General features: G+C 39.4%; 1 protein-coding gene across 2 annotated transcripts in view; it reads right to left on the bottom strand.

Annotated features, from left to right (window-relative positions):
- Positions 1-9,951, bottom strand: part of USP38 (ubiquitin specific peptidase 38) — a 33,850-nt gene extending 23,899 nt beyond the window's left edge. The window contains exons 1-3 of one of the 2 annotated variants that reach the window (XM_027117069.1): positions 8,744-9,951; positions 7,081-7,216; positions 1,078-1,207 (exon numbers count right to left, since the gene is read on the bottom strand). In XM_027117069.1, coding sequence (XP_026972870.1) covers positions 1,078-1,207; positions 7,081-7,216; positions 8,744-9,425 — 948 coding nt within the window. In that variant the 5' untranslated portion in view covers positions 9,426-9,951. Of the gene's footprint in view, positions 1-1,077; positions 1,208-6,468; positions 6,487-7,080; positions 7,217-8,743 lie in introns of those variants that run through there. The other variant, XM_027117070.1, reaches the window with a different exon arrangement.
- Positions 9,952-16,612: the final 6,661 nt, after the last annotated feature.

The following is a 16,612-nucleotide window of genomic DNA, read 5'->3' as shown; positions in this document are numbered from 1 at the left end:
AGACTGAGGCAATAATAGTGGGAGACGGGATGAGAGAAGTAGCAGTGGGCCAGATCAGGTAGGACCTTGTGTGACACCTGAAGAGGACCAAGGGCAGGAGCTGCAAGGCTACTGCAATCAATATAGCAAGGGGTGGGCTTCCCTGGTGGCGCAGTGGTTGAGAGTCCGCTTGCCGATGCAGGGGACGTGGGTTCGTGCCCCGGTCCGGGAAGATCCCACGTGCCGCGGAGCGGCTGGGCCCGTGAGTCATGGCCGCTGAGCCTGCGTGTCCGGAGCCTGTGCTCCGCAACGGGAGAGACCACAACAGTGAGAGGCCCGCGTACCGCAAAAAAAAAAAAAAAAAAAAAAAAAAAATCTATCTATCTATCTATCTATATATATCAAGGGGTGGGAGGGAAAAATCAGGGGTTAGATTGTGGATAAGTTGAACTTGAGATCCAACTGTCTAAGTTGGGTAAGTGAATATGGAGTTCATGGGAGAATAATGGACTTGAAATATAAACCTGGCAGTCGTTAACTTAGAGACATTATTTAAAGCCATGGGTCACTATAAGTATGGACTGAGAAGAAAGTGAACCAGAGATGTGATTCTAAGGCACTCCAAAGTTAGAAAGATCCACTACAGGAGACTGAGAAGCCAGTGAACTAGGACAAAAGTCAGGAGAGTAAAATGTCCTGGAAACTAGCAGGAAAGTGTTTCAAGAGGGAGTGATCAACTATGTCAAATGACTAACAGGTCAACGAGAGAAGGCTTGAGAAATAACTCCTGAGTTAAGCAACACTGGAAAGCACTGGTGTCAAAGATAGCTTTGGCAGAATAATGGTGGTAAAAGTTTGATTAGCTGGGATTCAAGAGATAACGGGAGGAATGTGTTTTCATAATAAATATTTGAAAACAGCAAAATTATTTTAATTACCTAATCTTAAGTAGCATTTTAAATTTCTAAAGCCCATTCAAAAGAAAACCAAAAACAAGACCACATTCAAAATTAGACACTTTAAAGGGGACAACCCAAAGATAAAAAGACTTATTATATGGGTCCATATATTCCAATAGATTTATACACTCCCACTTACCAGTTCTATCTTCAGTAAAGTAACATCTATCAAAATAGTAAACTTCTGGACAGCTGCCAGTCCTTTCAGGAGTGCAATCACCCATGTGTCTACATGCTGAGCCAACGGCCAGGAGAGCCAGTCAATCATTCTGAAAATTGAAGGAAAACAAAACTATCAGCATTGAAAATATCTTTAACATTACTCATTGAGGAATAACAGGAGTTATACTAGATAATCACTCACTTTGTGACTCAAACTGAGCTTGCTTGTGAAAAGTACTATTCAAGATGTAGAAATGACTATAATGGGTGCTAGAACTCAAGGAGTTTCCAATCTTGTAAGCTGACAGTTTCTTATATAACATATTTGCATAAAAATAATTTCTGATAAACAAGCATTTTGCATAAATGCAAAGTTTTAAACATGCTATATAGTGAGTGGTATCAATAATTTATTAGGCAAATTTACTCTAAGAAGAACAGTTAAAATATGGCTATCTGGGACTTTCCTGGTGGTACAGTGGTTAAGAATCCATCTTTCAATGCAGGGGACACTGGTTCAATCCCTGGTTAGGGAACTAAGATCCCACATGCCACGGGGCAACTAAGCCCGTGTGCTGCAACTACTGAGCCCACACGCCACAGCTACTGAGCCTGCACCACAACTAGAGAGAAGCCCGTGCACTGCAATGAAGAGCCCACGTGCCGCAACTAAGACCAGATGCAGCCAATAAATAAATAAATAAATATTAAAAAACCAAAAATATGGCTATCTGAACTGAGACATAAGGATACGAACCAAAATTTCTACTTTCTGGTGATTACAGTCTAAATATGAAATGCAGTGTTAAAAAAGACTATATTTTGAATTGTGAAACAGGTCTCTTCATCCCTTTCAAAATCTTACCATACAAAGACAACAAGAAGAAATTTCAAATAGATAAAAAGGGCACCAAATGTGTAAATACTGAAGTGGCCTCATTTTGTAATAATGAGTGTTTTTCTTTTTGAGTACCAATCCCGTTTAATGGAAATAAAGATAAAGTAATATGGGGTATGATGGAGACTATCCTTAATGTTACACATCAACCACAATGAAAAAGACTGCTATGACTCTTTTGGAAAGCAACTGGGCCAAATGTTCATATTATTTGATCCAGTAATCCAATTGGGAGGACTATATAATAAAAAAAATAGTAAAACAAACCAGGATTTTAAAGTCAGAATGATACAGTTTAAAAATCTCAATTCACCATTTATTAGCTGGGGAACCCTAAATACTTATGTAAGTTATTTAACTTCTTTGTGTCTCAGTTCCTTATCTGTAGATTACGGATAAATTTTACAGGACCGATGTGAAGGTTAAATGAGTTAATACACTGGAAATACTGTGAATGTCTTTCTTCCAAATATTTACACAGGTGGCAATAAATAAATACTTTGATTGTACAAAATGTAAAATATAAATACTAAGTACATAAACACGTGACCAAAAGAGCAACTAACATGTCAAAAGGACTGACTTTCATATGATATGTTATAAACTATCTATCAATACATTAACATTGGAGTGTTATCTTTATTAAGGTTTTTGCTCTTAAGATTAAAATGTTTCATCAGACATTAAGAGTGGCTCCAAAGTTCAAACTCATTTTACTACGAGTTATTTGTATGTTCCCTCTGCTCCCTGCACACATTTTATCTCCCTTCTTGTTTTTCTGGCCAACAATGATGGTTGTAAGTCATTAAAGTAGTCCCTAACAGCTGTTCCACGTCTCTCAACTATTGTTAGCCTGGTTTTCACAAGTCTGTGGCCACTCTAAGTACATGAAGTAGAAAGTAGAGATACTTGCATTTGTGTACAAAGAGTATATTCACTGCAGCACTGCTTATGATACAGAAAAAATGCAAATTATCTAAATGTCCATCATAAGGAAATGGCTAAATATACTATGGTATTGATACTATGAAACATTATGTTGAGTTTTAAAAGATGAGATAGATCAATATGAATCTACCAACAGGGATCTAACACAGAAAGATCTGAGATATTGTTGAATTAAAAAAGAAAAAAATGCCAGTAAATTTTTTTTTTTTTTGCGGTACGCGGGCCTCTCACTGCTGTGGCCTCTCTCATTGCGGAGCACAGGCTCCGGACGCACAGGCCCAGTGGCCATGGCTCATGGGCCCAGCCGCTCCGCGGCATGTGGGATCCTCCTGGACCGGGGCACGAACGCGTGTCCCCTGCATCGGCAGGCGGACTCTCAACCACTGCGCCACCAGGGAAGCCCGGTAAATCTTTTTAAAACTGTTTTTTGTTTGTTTAAAAGAAAACATATGAGTACATATTGTATATATATTTTTTAGCGTAAATACGTGCACAAAAAAACATGTGGTTTAGATAAGGAATATATGTGCGCACATCTCTTTGGCTGTATGGACTCCTCCCCATGGGGAGCAAAGTCCCAGAGTAGAACCAGGTTGGGCTCCCTAGCACACAGGGCCCAAGGCCAGAACTCCCTTTAGCTCAGGTCTAAGGGGGGTACTAGTAAAGAGTGAGGGGGCAGAGTAGAAAATTCCACTTGGCCATGGCTTTTCATTATCTCTAATCACCCAATCAGCCTTTTCCTCCATCCTCTCCATTTCTAGCTTCCCATCTCATAAGCCTCTAGTCTTTATCTTATCCCGTGTGTACCCAATCTCCTAACCACCCTAAAGATACTTCAAGTCAGAAGTAACACAAATTAGAAGCCACTCATTCAAAAAATATTTGAGTATCTATTATATAATAGGCACTGTGTTAAGTGCTAAGAATATAATAGTAAAATATGGTTTCTGCCCTCAAACTGATAAGGAAAGTTAGGAAATTCTCAACAGTCACACAATAAGTACTAGTACTGGTATCTGAACTAAGCTCTGCTGGCGTATAATGCAACACCTTTGGCTACACTTTAATTATATTCTAGTCTTGCTTCAATTTGATTGGACTTACGTATGCTCAAATCCTCTCAGACAAAGGCACTATAGAATCAGTTATTTTTATGGTTAACTACAGTAATCTTATCCACCATGTATTGGTTACACTTTGAATTTTAAGGACACTTAACTCTGATAGGCTGATTTAATTTCTTACTATTTAAAGAACAGTTAGCTGTAGTTGTAATAAATCTTGTTTCCTCTGTTAGATTGTGGGCTTAAGAACAGCGATCTTGTTGTTTTGTTTTTTAATCTTTAATCTTTGATCTGCATTAAAATGGAGCTCAAATTTGTTGAACAAATGAAACCATTTCTCTCTATAGCCAAAAAAAGTACATGCAACTTGAAAATCTTAAAATTGGCAATATTATGAAAAGCCACAAAATAGATTTAATCTTAATTTGTAGAGAATAAAGCCAATTTTCACTTTATTGTAGGTAGCAGCTTAAGGGCTAGATCCAGCCTTCAGTTTTATTTGTTCCAATGTTTTAAATATTAGAAAACTCCACATAAAAACTGGATTTCAGTCTCCTTTTGAAAAATCAGATTAGCAACACTGAACTCAAATTTCCCTGTGATAACAAGACAACTGGAGTTGAGGATCAGCTTTCTCTTTCAGAAAATGCTTGCATACCCCATTCCCTATTACTTCAGTTACCCCGGCCTATTTCATACTTTAATGTTACTATCTGGTTCTTGTACAATACCTGCATTTGCATTTCTTTGGATTACAGAAAATGACAGTAAAGCATGACAAGTGCTATGTGTGGGGAAGCGTAGAGTATGGGGGAGTAGAAGGTGGGAGTGTGATAAAAGTAAACATTACTATTCTTTTCAATTACATTTGCAATACAAGGATAATTACTCCAGGTATATTATAAGTTAAATAGGATCATGTCAGATAAATTGGAAATGCAATGGAAACTGGATCACAACTTTCCATAGAAACATAGGTAAAAATTAATTTACAAATATATCTTAAAAATAAATTTGTAAATTGGACACTATGGTTGTTTTGAAGAGGTTAAAAAATTAAGACTAAGAGTGCCATACAGAACATTATAAATCAACTATAAGAAAAAAAGAGAGAGAAAAAAAAGACTAAATGCTAGAGGGCGAGAATTGTACACATGTAGCTTTCTGAGAACCCAAAATAATACTTAAGTTTACAGGTTACTTTATGACTGTAATTTACAACAGGTACACAGAAACCACTGTTCTAAATCCTTACATTTTAGGGAACTTCCCTGGTGGTCCAGTGGTAAAGAACCTGCCTTACAATGCAGGGGCGCAGGTTCCTGTCTTCTTCTTGAACTAAGATCCCACATGCTGCAGGGAAACTAAGCCCACACATCACAACTACTGAGCTCATGCGCCTCAACTAGAGAGCCCATGTGCCACAACTAGAGAGCCCATGTGCCACAACTACAGAGCCCACGTGCCACAACTAGAGAAGAGGAACCCCACACACCACAACTAGAGAGAAGCCCACGTACCACAACTAGAGAGAAGCCCACGCACCACAACTAAGACCTGACACAGCCAAAAATAAATAAATAAATCCTTACATTTTATTTAAATGTGCTATGCATACACACATACATGTGCACACAGGAAATAAATAGAAAAAAATTATAAAACAAAACCAGACAGATATGAAACAAGAACAGGAAGACAGGAAAAGCTCAATTAGAAAAATATAGTCATTGAAATAAAGACACTAAATAACTGGAATAATCTCTATAAATGGGTACCTTTGAAGGAAAAACTAGTATATTATAAGACAGTATTGATGCTCTTCCCCTTAGATCACCACAAGGTCTGCACCCTCATTTCCTTCATATCTTTATTTCATGGTCACCTTCTCAGTGAGGCCTTCCTCATCTATCATATTTAAAATTGCAAACCATTCCCCATGCTTTCTTGCTTTCCTATCTACTTTTTTCCAAAAACGCTCATCACTATCCAACATACAAAATTATTTTACTTACCATACTTAATGAAATCTAAAACAAAATCAGTTTTAGGATGTAAAACTTAGTTTATGTACCACTAAGGCAAGAAAAGTCCTGTAATCTAAACTAGAACACCAATGACTGTACCTTTCCACATTTTAGCATCTCTGAGATCAGGATGTATCTCTTCAAATATGTTACTGATATTGCCTGCCTGCCTCTCCAGCTAGAAGCCCATTAGGATATTTCTACCCATTTGTTCAATGAGGTTTTTAAACACTGCTTGGCACTCATAGTAAGTGCCCAATAAATGTGATTTTAATAGTTGAAAGAATGACTGATTGAATTAATAAAAGCACAAGAGTTCTGAGAAGCAAAAATAACATTAAGTTTACACCTAGAAATATAAGAATAAAACTGCAAAACATCAAGGATAAAGAGAAAAGCATAAACATTACCAGAAGACCCTAACTACTCACAAAGGAACGATAATCAAATTGACTGCAGACTCCACATCAGCAACAATAGATGCCAGAAGACAATGCAGTATTATTTTCAAAATGCTAAGAGAAAATAACTATCAAATTAGAATTCTGTATCTTGCCAAATCATCTACTTGGGAATAAGCAAGAAAAAAACCCCATTTCAAACAAAGGCTAAGAAAGTATTACCCAGAGGTCCTGGTTGAAAGAGAAAGTAAAAGTATGTACTAAGTAAAAGTATATACTTAGCCAGAAAAAAAAAGATCCCAGAGGGAGGAAATAGGTTGCAGGCAACAATACTGAGCAAAGAAATTAGTAAAATATATTGATAATCCAACCAACTCCTGGCTGAACAGTAAGTGTATATGTGTGCTATATTTTTGGAATTTAAAAAAGCTGAATAGAAAACAGATATGTGAGTTACTGGATGCCTGTCAAGCCTATAGTAAGGTAAACAATTCATTTCAATTAATTTGGAGTCTTTATATATTTGATTCCACAATATCAGTTTTAAACATTTTCCTAAGTTTTTCATTACCCACAAAATACAGCAAAATATCTCCTCCTCCCAAATCTACAATTACTATCTATGGTGTTATGAAGAAGTACCTGCAAAGAGCTTGGGTCATACTTGCATCTTTTACATTTGGATCTGTAGTAAGGCTCCTGATGAGAACTGTTATCATCTGAAGAGGAATGTGCTGCACAAGGCTTGCCAATGCCACAGAAGGTTCAAACGATGCATCTATTTTTTAATTGAAAAGAAAAAGGAACGTGGCAAGAAGGTTCAAGGGAAGTATTCAGAGAGAACAACAATTTACCACCCCTCCACCAAGCAGTTGTTACACTCCATCTCATGGGTAGACTCTAACATACAAGGAATGTTAAACTGCAGAAACGAGAGATTAAGAGTAGTAGTTCGACAGTACTGCAACATAAAAACTATTCTTCACTATGGCCATATTTAGTCCGTAATTACTTTATTTTCTTGCATTCTTTAATATTGTTATTGTCGTGTTAAAATATTCATTTGTAAAGCAGTAGTCAGAAAAGACATGCATGGTATCATAATTCCCATTTTAGATCCTCCAAAGTAACTTACCCCTATTAATTATAGTAGTCATCACATTGTTCTAAGGAAAATTTTTAAAATCACTTAAAGAAGTAGAAACTAAGATAAATTTGGGGGGGACTTTGCTTAAACTACATGAAAATTAAGCAAATCCAAGATGAGCAGCTTTACTACTACAGTTGAAAAAGTTCTGGGGAAATCGAACTGTTATAGCAACACAGGCAATACATGAAAAATTACAATTAAAAAATAAACCAAAACTCAGATAATGCAAATATATAGTTGGTAATTCTTTCATAAATGTACTTATTTCATCAGGAAAGCATGGAGCCTGTTAAAACTCTACTCTTATTTCTTATTCTCAACATAAAAGGAGGATACCTCCTTCACAAGTTCAATTTCGAACAGCCAGAGAACGATTGTACCAAGCAGAGCGGGAGTGAACACAGTTTTGGATCTATTGTTTCACAACTTACAGAGCTGGAAGCTCCATGTCCGAACAAGGAATGCAAACATACAGGTAAAATTCCCGAGTGAGAAAGCATTTTCCTGCTAAGTATCACCTGATCCCTCCCGGATTTCTAAGGACACGATCCGTGGGCTATTGACACCTGGAGCGCAAAAACACCTATTTAAGTCTTCATACTCTTTCCCTTCACTCGTCCACCTGTATCTACTCTCACAAACTACTGCAAACATAAAATGTCAATATTCAACAACGACACAGTTAACTAGGATAATCTAATAATAAATGGCACACAGTCCATGAATTAAAAAATGGAAAAATTCAGAAACTAAGGAAAAACTCATGACGGCAAGATGACAGAATCACAGTACAATAATGATACAGTAAACATTATTATGCGGCCATTAGTCACTAATGAATAGAAGCTTTTACATAGTAGCTGTCATCTTCAAAGCATTCCATAACTTGAGCAGAAGCTGGGTAGTTAAGCAACTTGTTTGCTGCCAAAGGTCTTAGACCTCGACGTTCTCAGCCTCTAAACTGGAAACACTGCCCGTTTTTTAATGTCCAAAGTGACAGCCTGAATAGGGCAGTGGATAAGAATTTGGATGAAGGTGTTAAGATGTCCTCTCCCATTAACATGTTTTCAGAGCAGGGAAACAAACACGGTGTGTACGTAAGAGACACACACTAAATTTCCAAGAGAGATTTTCTCGGAATGTAATGACCCTTACCTGTGGAAGAAATGCTTGCAAAAACTTCTTGCAGGGAAGGCAGCAAGGTGGAGGGCTCGGCCTTCCAGATGTTCTGGAGCAAGTTACTCACTTTTGTCACCTGTGAGACATATTCCCGCAGCTCTTTCTCCTGGGTGGACACGCACTGGAAGTGGCCTATCGTTCGAACCAGCTGTTGGCAGAAGGTGATGGACAATTTCCCCTTGGGGATGCACTGCACGAAGTCGGTCAGGAGGTCGCTCAGTCGGGCGCAAAGCTGCGGCTCCGGCCTCTCACACACCATCCGCAGCACCTCCACCTGCAGCAGGCTGAAGAGGTCCAGCACCGACGGGCAGCTCATGATCAGCTTCAAGCCGTTGTGAATGTAGTCCAGGATGGCTACGTCCTTCCTGTCCAGAGAGTGGTAGCCCTGTTGGAGGAGGCCCAGCACGAACGTCTTATTGAAGAAGGACTCGAACTCTGGCCGGTGGTAGCGCGCGTAGGCCTCCAGCACTTGATGGCCCACCTGCCGCTGAAAGGGGTCCTGGCCCTCCAGGATGAGTCGCGTCGTCAGGTCAAACATGGCCTCGCATTGCGCCTCGTCCAGCCAATGCTCCGCCGACTCCACCACCTTCCGCACGATCACCCGCTTGAGGGGCAGCGGGTGCGAAGAACTCACCAGGCCCTCCAGGATCTTGTCCATTGTCGCCACGCTTCAAGGCCCGGCCCAGTGAGGAAGGAGCGGGCGGCCACGGCCCCAGGGTGGGCCAGGAGAGCCCCGGGGCGGAGGTGAACTTGGAGCGCAGCAGCAGCAGCGGGACCGACCACCGCCACCGCTGCCTCAGTAGCCACATTTATCGGGCAGGGGGGCCCATCCAAGCCCGGGCGGGAGTTGGCAAGCCTGGGGCGCGTAAGAACCGGCACCGCCCGCGATGGGCCTAAGAAGCCAGAGGCCCGCACTCCGCCGCCGCCCCGGGCCCGCGGGGCCTCAGCATCAGCTCTGAGGGGCCAGCGGGGTCCCCTGGCGGCTACGGGTGCTCAGGGGCCGGGGCTGCGAGCCAGTGGATGAGGAAGCACGCCTCCGCGTTCTGCGGCAGTTGTGGGCGTCCGGGCTCCGGCAGGTCGTGGGATGAAAACCGCCCCGGGTTGAGTCAGGAGCCGCTGTCACGGACGGTGCCGGATCAGCCGGGGAGAAGAGGGGGTGGACACCCTTGACCCGGATTCAGAAGGTCCGGCAAACAGGAAGTGGAGGACGTTGGAACCTCCGGAAAGGCCCGCCCCTCCGCCCCTCCGCCCCGCCCCACTCCTTTCCTCCCTCCCCTCTCACCGTCCTCCGCCCACAATCGCCTCCTACCTCATGGGCCGCGCTGGTACCCCCTCGCTGACCCGCAGCTCAGCTGCTGCGCTGGCGCGGCTGCCTCTGGCTGAGTGGGGCGGCTACTGTAGTGTCACTGGGGATCGTGTGTAAGTCACAGGAGGCTTCCCGGGAGAAGCGGCCGGGAGCGGACGCGTTGGAGGTGACTACGACTCTACGAGTTCCACCTTCCTATCTCTATCCGTTCTGTCCGAGTCAGGTTACTTGTGAAAGGCCGAGAAAGTTTTATTTAGGTAAAATCTTGTGAATGGGAAAGTTTTGGAAACACGAGTAGAAGAGCATTTGGGGAGAAAGTAAGGAAAAGAACTCAAAATCCGGATTGAAGGGAAATCGTTTGAGGTCGTGGCTCATTCATCAAGAAATGAGCTAGGGTTCCTAAATGAGATTGCCTTTCTCTTGCGTGTGGTTATTAAAGTAAGGGCTGTACTGGTGGCCGTATGCGTTTAGAGACGATCCGTTATCTTTAGCAAATATCTTTTTCATGAGCTTTTGTGGCATGTCGAAAATTTATGTTGTCCGAAAAATGGGGGGAGAGTAAGGAAAATGACAGGTGAGAAAGAATGAAAGAGTACTTTGAAAATAAAAAAGGTGAAATTTTCACAGTATTTACGTGTAGGCTGACACTGAAGATGGCTTACAATAAAGAAGAATAGATGGAGTCATCACGCTTGTACTCTTTCAAGTTAAATTCCAAGGATTCACCATAAGAATTTAGGCTTTAATTGGAGACCTTTAAATTGGAAAATATTGCCTAATTATAGCTCCGTTAAGACTTGACTAATATGATTGTGAAATTAGACGTTAACGGCCTGTAATACAGACGAAGGTTTAAAACGGTTTAGTTGAAATGTCCAGTAGAAAAAGGAACAAAATTGTAAGTTGTTTACCTTGCTTTATAGTGTTTTGGTTTTTACCAATTTACAAAATGATTACACCAATATATTTAACACATCAGTAAGGATAATCGTGAAAAGAATGGCTGTTTAGACAAGGTAGGAGCTGGGTAGAGGAAACTTGAGACCGAGTTAGTTTGCAGGAAGAGATTGAAGATAAAAGAGATATGAAGTAATTGATGGATCTAAGACAGTCATGCTAGAACACAGGAATAGCTTTGGAACTTTTCCTTTTCCAATAGATGGAAGTAAAACTACAGAGAAAAGTTTGCCTTTACTGGGAATGGTGCCACGTTGGAAGACAAAAATAAGGTAGAAAGTAAAGCATTAAGAGGACTGAGTGGTAGGATTGTGGATTTGCTGATATCCTGTAACTTAAATGCTGAGATGTAAAATTAACAATACTTAATAACTATCTGTTACATCCTATGTTATGTGACAAGGGAATAACAGAGGAAAGAAAACAATATTTGTTATATTTGTTATATATATTAATATATAGTCTAAGCAAATATTTTTGTTATATATACTAAGCAAATATATTACACATTCACAACAAAAAAAGGAGGAAATACTTATAAGTCTGTAAATGGTCTTGTTATAGTTGGTATTTATAACAGCCTTTTCCCACTACTATTTCGTATTTCCTTTGCCTTCAGCAAGTACCTCAGCTGGTTGTAGTTCTTTGCTTGGTGGGGTGACCCAAACCTTCATTCCTGAACAATCTGGGCCATTACTAGTCCTACCTGGATTGGATTGTTGTAGATTTCCATTGATTTTAATCACAGAGCATAGTAATACTAAGAGATGCCCTAAGGGATCTCTTGTATTCCAGACAATGCATTCCTTATCTCCATTGTATTAATAGTAGAGTTGCTGTCCAATTTCCTCTTGATAGTGAGGATTAATCACCCCAGCCAGCACACTAATTCCCTTCTTTGCATGTTTTTTTAAAAAATAGATCTTTATTGGAGTATAATTGCTTCACAATACTGTGTTAGTTTCTGTTGCACAGCAAAGCAAATCAGCCATATGCATACACATGTCTCCATATCCCCTCCCTCTTGAGCCTCCCTCCCATCCTCCCTATCCCACCCCTCTAAGTCATCGCGAAGCACCAAGCCGATTTCCCTGTGCTATGCTGCTGCTTCTCATTCTGTAGTGTATATATGTTGATGCTACACTCACTTTGCCCCAGCTTCACCCTCCCACCCCATGTCCTCAAGTTCATTTTCTATGTTTACCTCTTTATTCCTGCCCTACAACTAGGTTCATCAGTACCGTTTTTTTTTTTTTTTTTTAGATTCCATATATATATGTGTTAGCATACAGTATTTTTCTCTTTTTGACTTACTTCATTCTGTATGACAGACTCTAGGTCCATTCAACTCACTACAAATAACTCAATTTCGTTTCTCTTTATGGCTGAGTAATATTCCATTGTATATATGTGCCACATCTTTATCCATTCATCTGTTGATGGACATTTAGGTTGGTTCCATGTCCTGGCTATTGTAAATAGTGCTGCAATGAACATTGTGGTACATGTCACTTTTTGAATTATGGTTTTCTCAGAGTATATGCCCAGGAGTGAACTATGGTAGTTCTATTTTTAGTTTTTTAAGGAACCTCCATACTGTTCTCCATAGTGGCTGTATCAATTTACATTCCCACCAGCAGTGCAAGAGGGTTCCCTTTTCTCCACACCCTCTCCAGCTATTGTTTGTAGATTTTTTGATGATGGCCATTCTGATGAGCCTGAGGTGATACCTCATTGTAGTTTTGAGTTGCATTTCTCTAATGATTAGTGATATTGAGCATCTTTTCATGTGCCTCTTGACCATCTGTATGTCTTCCTTGGTGAAATGTCTATTTAGGTCTTCCACCCTTTTTTTTTTTTTTAAACATCTTTATTGCGGTATAATTGCTTTACAATGGTGTGTTAGTTTCTGCTTTATAACAAAGTGAATCAGTTATACATATACATATGTTCCCATATCTCTTCCCTCTTGCGTCTCGCTCCCTCCCACCCTCCCTATCCCACCCCTCTAGGTGGTCACAAAGCACCGAGCTGATCTCCCTGTGCTATGTGGCTGCTTCCCACTAGCTATCTACCTTACGTTTGGTAGTGTATATATGTCCATGCCTCTCTCTCGCCCTGTCACAGCTCACCCTTCCCCCTCCCCATATCCTCAAGTCCGTTCTCCAGTAGGTCTGTGTCTTTATTCCTGTCTTACCCCTAGGTTCTTCATGACATTTTTTCTCTTAAATTCCATATATATGTGTTAGCATATGGTATTTGTCTTTTTCTTTCTGACTTACTTCACTCTGTATGACAGACTCTAGGTCTATCCACCTCATTACAAATAGCTCAATTTCGTTTCTTTTTATGGCTGAGTAATATTCCATTGTATATATGTGCCACATCTTCTTTATCCATTCATCCGATGATGGGCACTTAGGTTGTTTCCATCTCCGGGCTATTGTAAATAGAGCTGCAATGAACATTTTGGTACATGACTCTTTTTGAATTTTGGTTTTCTCAGGGTATATGCTCAGTAGTGAGATTGCTGGGTCATATGGTAGTTCTATTTGTAGTTTTTTAAGGAACCTCCATACTGTTCTCCATAGTGGCTGAACCAATTCACATTGCCACCAGCAGTGCAAGAGTGTTCCCTTTTCTCCACACCCTCTCCAGCATTTATTGTTTGTAGATTTTTTGATGATGGCCATTCTGACTGGTGTGAGATGATATCTGATTGTAGTTTTGATTTGCATTTCTCTAATGATTAATGATGTTGAGCATTCTTTCATGTGTTTGTTGGCAGTCTGTATATCTTCTTTGGAGAAATGTCTATTTAGGTCTTCTGCCCATTTTTGGATTGGGTTGTTTGTTTTTTGATGTTGAGCTGAATGAGCTGCTTGTAAATTTTGGAGATTAATCCTTTGTCAGTTGCTTCATTTGCAAATATTTTCTCCCATTCTGAGGGTTGTCTTTTGGTCTTGTTTATGGTTTCCTTTGCTGTGCAAAAGCTTTGGAGTTTCATTAGGTCCCATTTGTTTATTTTTGTTTTTATTTCCATTTCTCTAGGAGGTGGGTCAGAAAGGATCTTGCTGTGATTTATGTCATAGAGCGTTCTGCCTATGTTTTCCTCTGAGAGTTTGATAGTTTCTGTCCTTACATTTAGGTCTTTAATCCATTTTGAGTTTATTTTTGTGTATGGTGTTAGGGAGTGATCTAATCTCATACTTTTACATGTACCTGTCCAGTTTTCCCTGCACCACTTATTGAAGAGGCTGTTCTTTCTCCACTGTACATTCCTGCCACCTTTATCAAAGATAAGGTGTCCATATGTGTGCTTCCACCCATTTTTTAACTGGATTGTTTGTTTTTTTGATATTGAGCTCCATGAGCTGTTTGTATATTTTGGAGATTAATCCTTTGTCTGTTGTTTCATTTGCAAATATTTTTCCCATTCTGAGGGTTGTCTTTTTGTCTTATTTATGGTTTCCTTTGTTGTGCAAAAGCTTTTAAGTTTCATTAGGTCCCATTTGTTTAGTTTTATTTCTATTTCCATTACTCTAGGAGGTGGGTCAAAAAAGATCTTGCTGTGGTTTATGTCAAAGAGTGTTTGTCCTATGTTTTCCTCTAAGAGTTTAATAGTGTCTGGTCTTACATTTAAGTCTTTAATGATTTGGAGTTTATTTTTGTGTATGGTGTTAGGTAGTGTCCTAATTTCATTCTGTTACATGTAGCGGTCCAGTTTTCCCAGCACCACTTGTTGAAGAGGCTGTCTTTTCTCCATTGTATGTTCTTGCCTCCTTTGTCATAAATTAAGTGCCCATATGTGTGTGGGTTTATCTCTGGGCATTCTGTCTTGTACCATTGATCTATATTTCTGGTTTTGTTTCAGTACCATACTGTCTTGATTACTGTAGCTTTGTGTATAGTTTGAAGTCAGGGAGCCTGATTCCTCCAACTCTGTTTTTCTTTTTGAAGATTGCTTTGGCTATTCGGGGTCTTTTGTGTTTCCATACGAATTGTAAAATTTTTTGTTCTAATTCTATGAAGAATGCCATTGGTAGTTTGATAGGGATTGCATTGAATCTGTAGATTGCTTTGGGTAATATAGTCATTTTCACAATATTGATTCTTCCAATCCAAGAACATGATATATTTCTCTATCTGTTTATGTCATCGTTGATTACTTTCATCAGTATTTTATAGTTTTCTGAGTACAGGTCTTTCACCTCCTTAGGCAGGTTTATTCCTAGGTATTTTATTCTTTTTGTTGCAATGGTTAATGAGAGTATTTCCTTAATTTCTCTTTCTGATTTTTCGTTGTTGGTGTATATGAATGCCAGAGATTTCTGTGCATTAATTTTGTATCCTGCAACCTTACCAAATTCAATGATTAGTTCTAGTAGTTTTCTGGTGGCATCTTTAGGATTTTCTATGTATATTATCATGTCGTTGGCAGAAGGTGACAGTTTTACTTCTTCTTTTCCAATATTTATTCCTTTAATTTCTTTTTCTTCTCTGATTGCTGTGGCTAGGACTTCCAAAAGTATGTTGAATAAGAGTGGTGAGAGTGGATATCCTTGTTTTGTTCCTGATATTTGTGGAAATGCTTTCAGGTTTTCACCATTGAGTATGATGCTTGCTGTGGGTTTGTCATATATGGCCTTTATTATGTTGAGGTGGGTTCCCTCTATGCCCATTTTCTGGAGAGTTTTTATCATAAATCAGTGTTGAATTTTGTCAAAAGCTTTTTCTGCATCTACTGAGAGTATCATATGGTTTTTATTCCTTAATTTGTTAATGTGATGTATCACATTGATTGATTTGTGTATATTGAAGAACGCTTGCATCCCTGGGATAAATCCCACTTGATCATGGTGTATGATCCTTTTAATGTGCTGTTGGATTCTGTTTGCTACCATTTTCTTCAGGATTTTTGTATCTATGTTCGTCAGTGATATTGGCCTATAATTTTCTTTTTTTGTGATATCGTTTTCTGTTTTTGTTATCAGGCTGATGGTGGCTTTGTAGAATGAATTTGGGAGTGTTTCTCCCTCTGCAATTTTCTGGAAGAGTTTGAGAAGGATCAGTGTTAGCTCTTCTCTAAATGTTTGATAGAATTCAGCAGTGAAGCCATCTGGTCCTGGAGTTTTGTTTGTTGGAAGATTTCTAATTACAGTTTCAATTTCATTACGTGTGATAGGTCTGTTTGTATTTTCTAATTCTTCCTGGTTCAGTCTTGGAAAGTTGTACCTTCCAAGAATTTGTCCATTTCTTCATGGTTGTCCATTTTATTGGCATATAGTTGTTTGTAGTAATCTCTTATAATCCTTTGTATTTCTGCAGTGTCAGTTGTGATTTCCCCTTTTTCATTTCTAATTTTATTGATTTGTGTCCTCTCCTTTTTTTTCTTGATGAGTCTCGCTAAGGGTTTATCAATTTTGTTTATCTTTTCAAAGAACCAGCTTTTAGTTTTATTGATCTTTGCTATTGTTTTCTTCATTTCTATTTTATTTATTTCTGCTCTGATCTTTATGCTTTCTTTCCTTCTACTGACTTTGGGTTTTCTTTGTTCTTCTTTCTCTAGTTGTTTTAAATGT

The sequence above is a fragment of the Aethalodelphis obliquidens genome, unplaced genomic scaffold, assembly GCF_003676395.1.
Source record: "Aethalodelphis obliquidens isolate GAN/ISIS:26980383/991018 unplaced genomic scaffold, ASM367639v1 scaffold17, whole genome shotgun sequence".
NCBI lineage: Eukaryota > Metazoa > Chordata > Mammalia > Artiodactyla > Delphinidae > Aethalodelphis > Aethalodelphis obliquidens.
The sequence above is the reverse complement of the archived record's forward strand: the minus strand, read 5'-3'. Positions and strand labels throughout refer to the sequence as shown.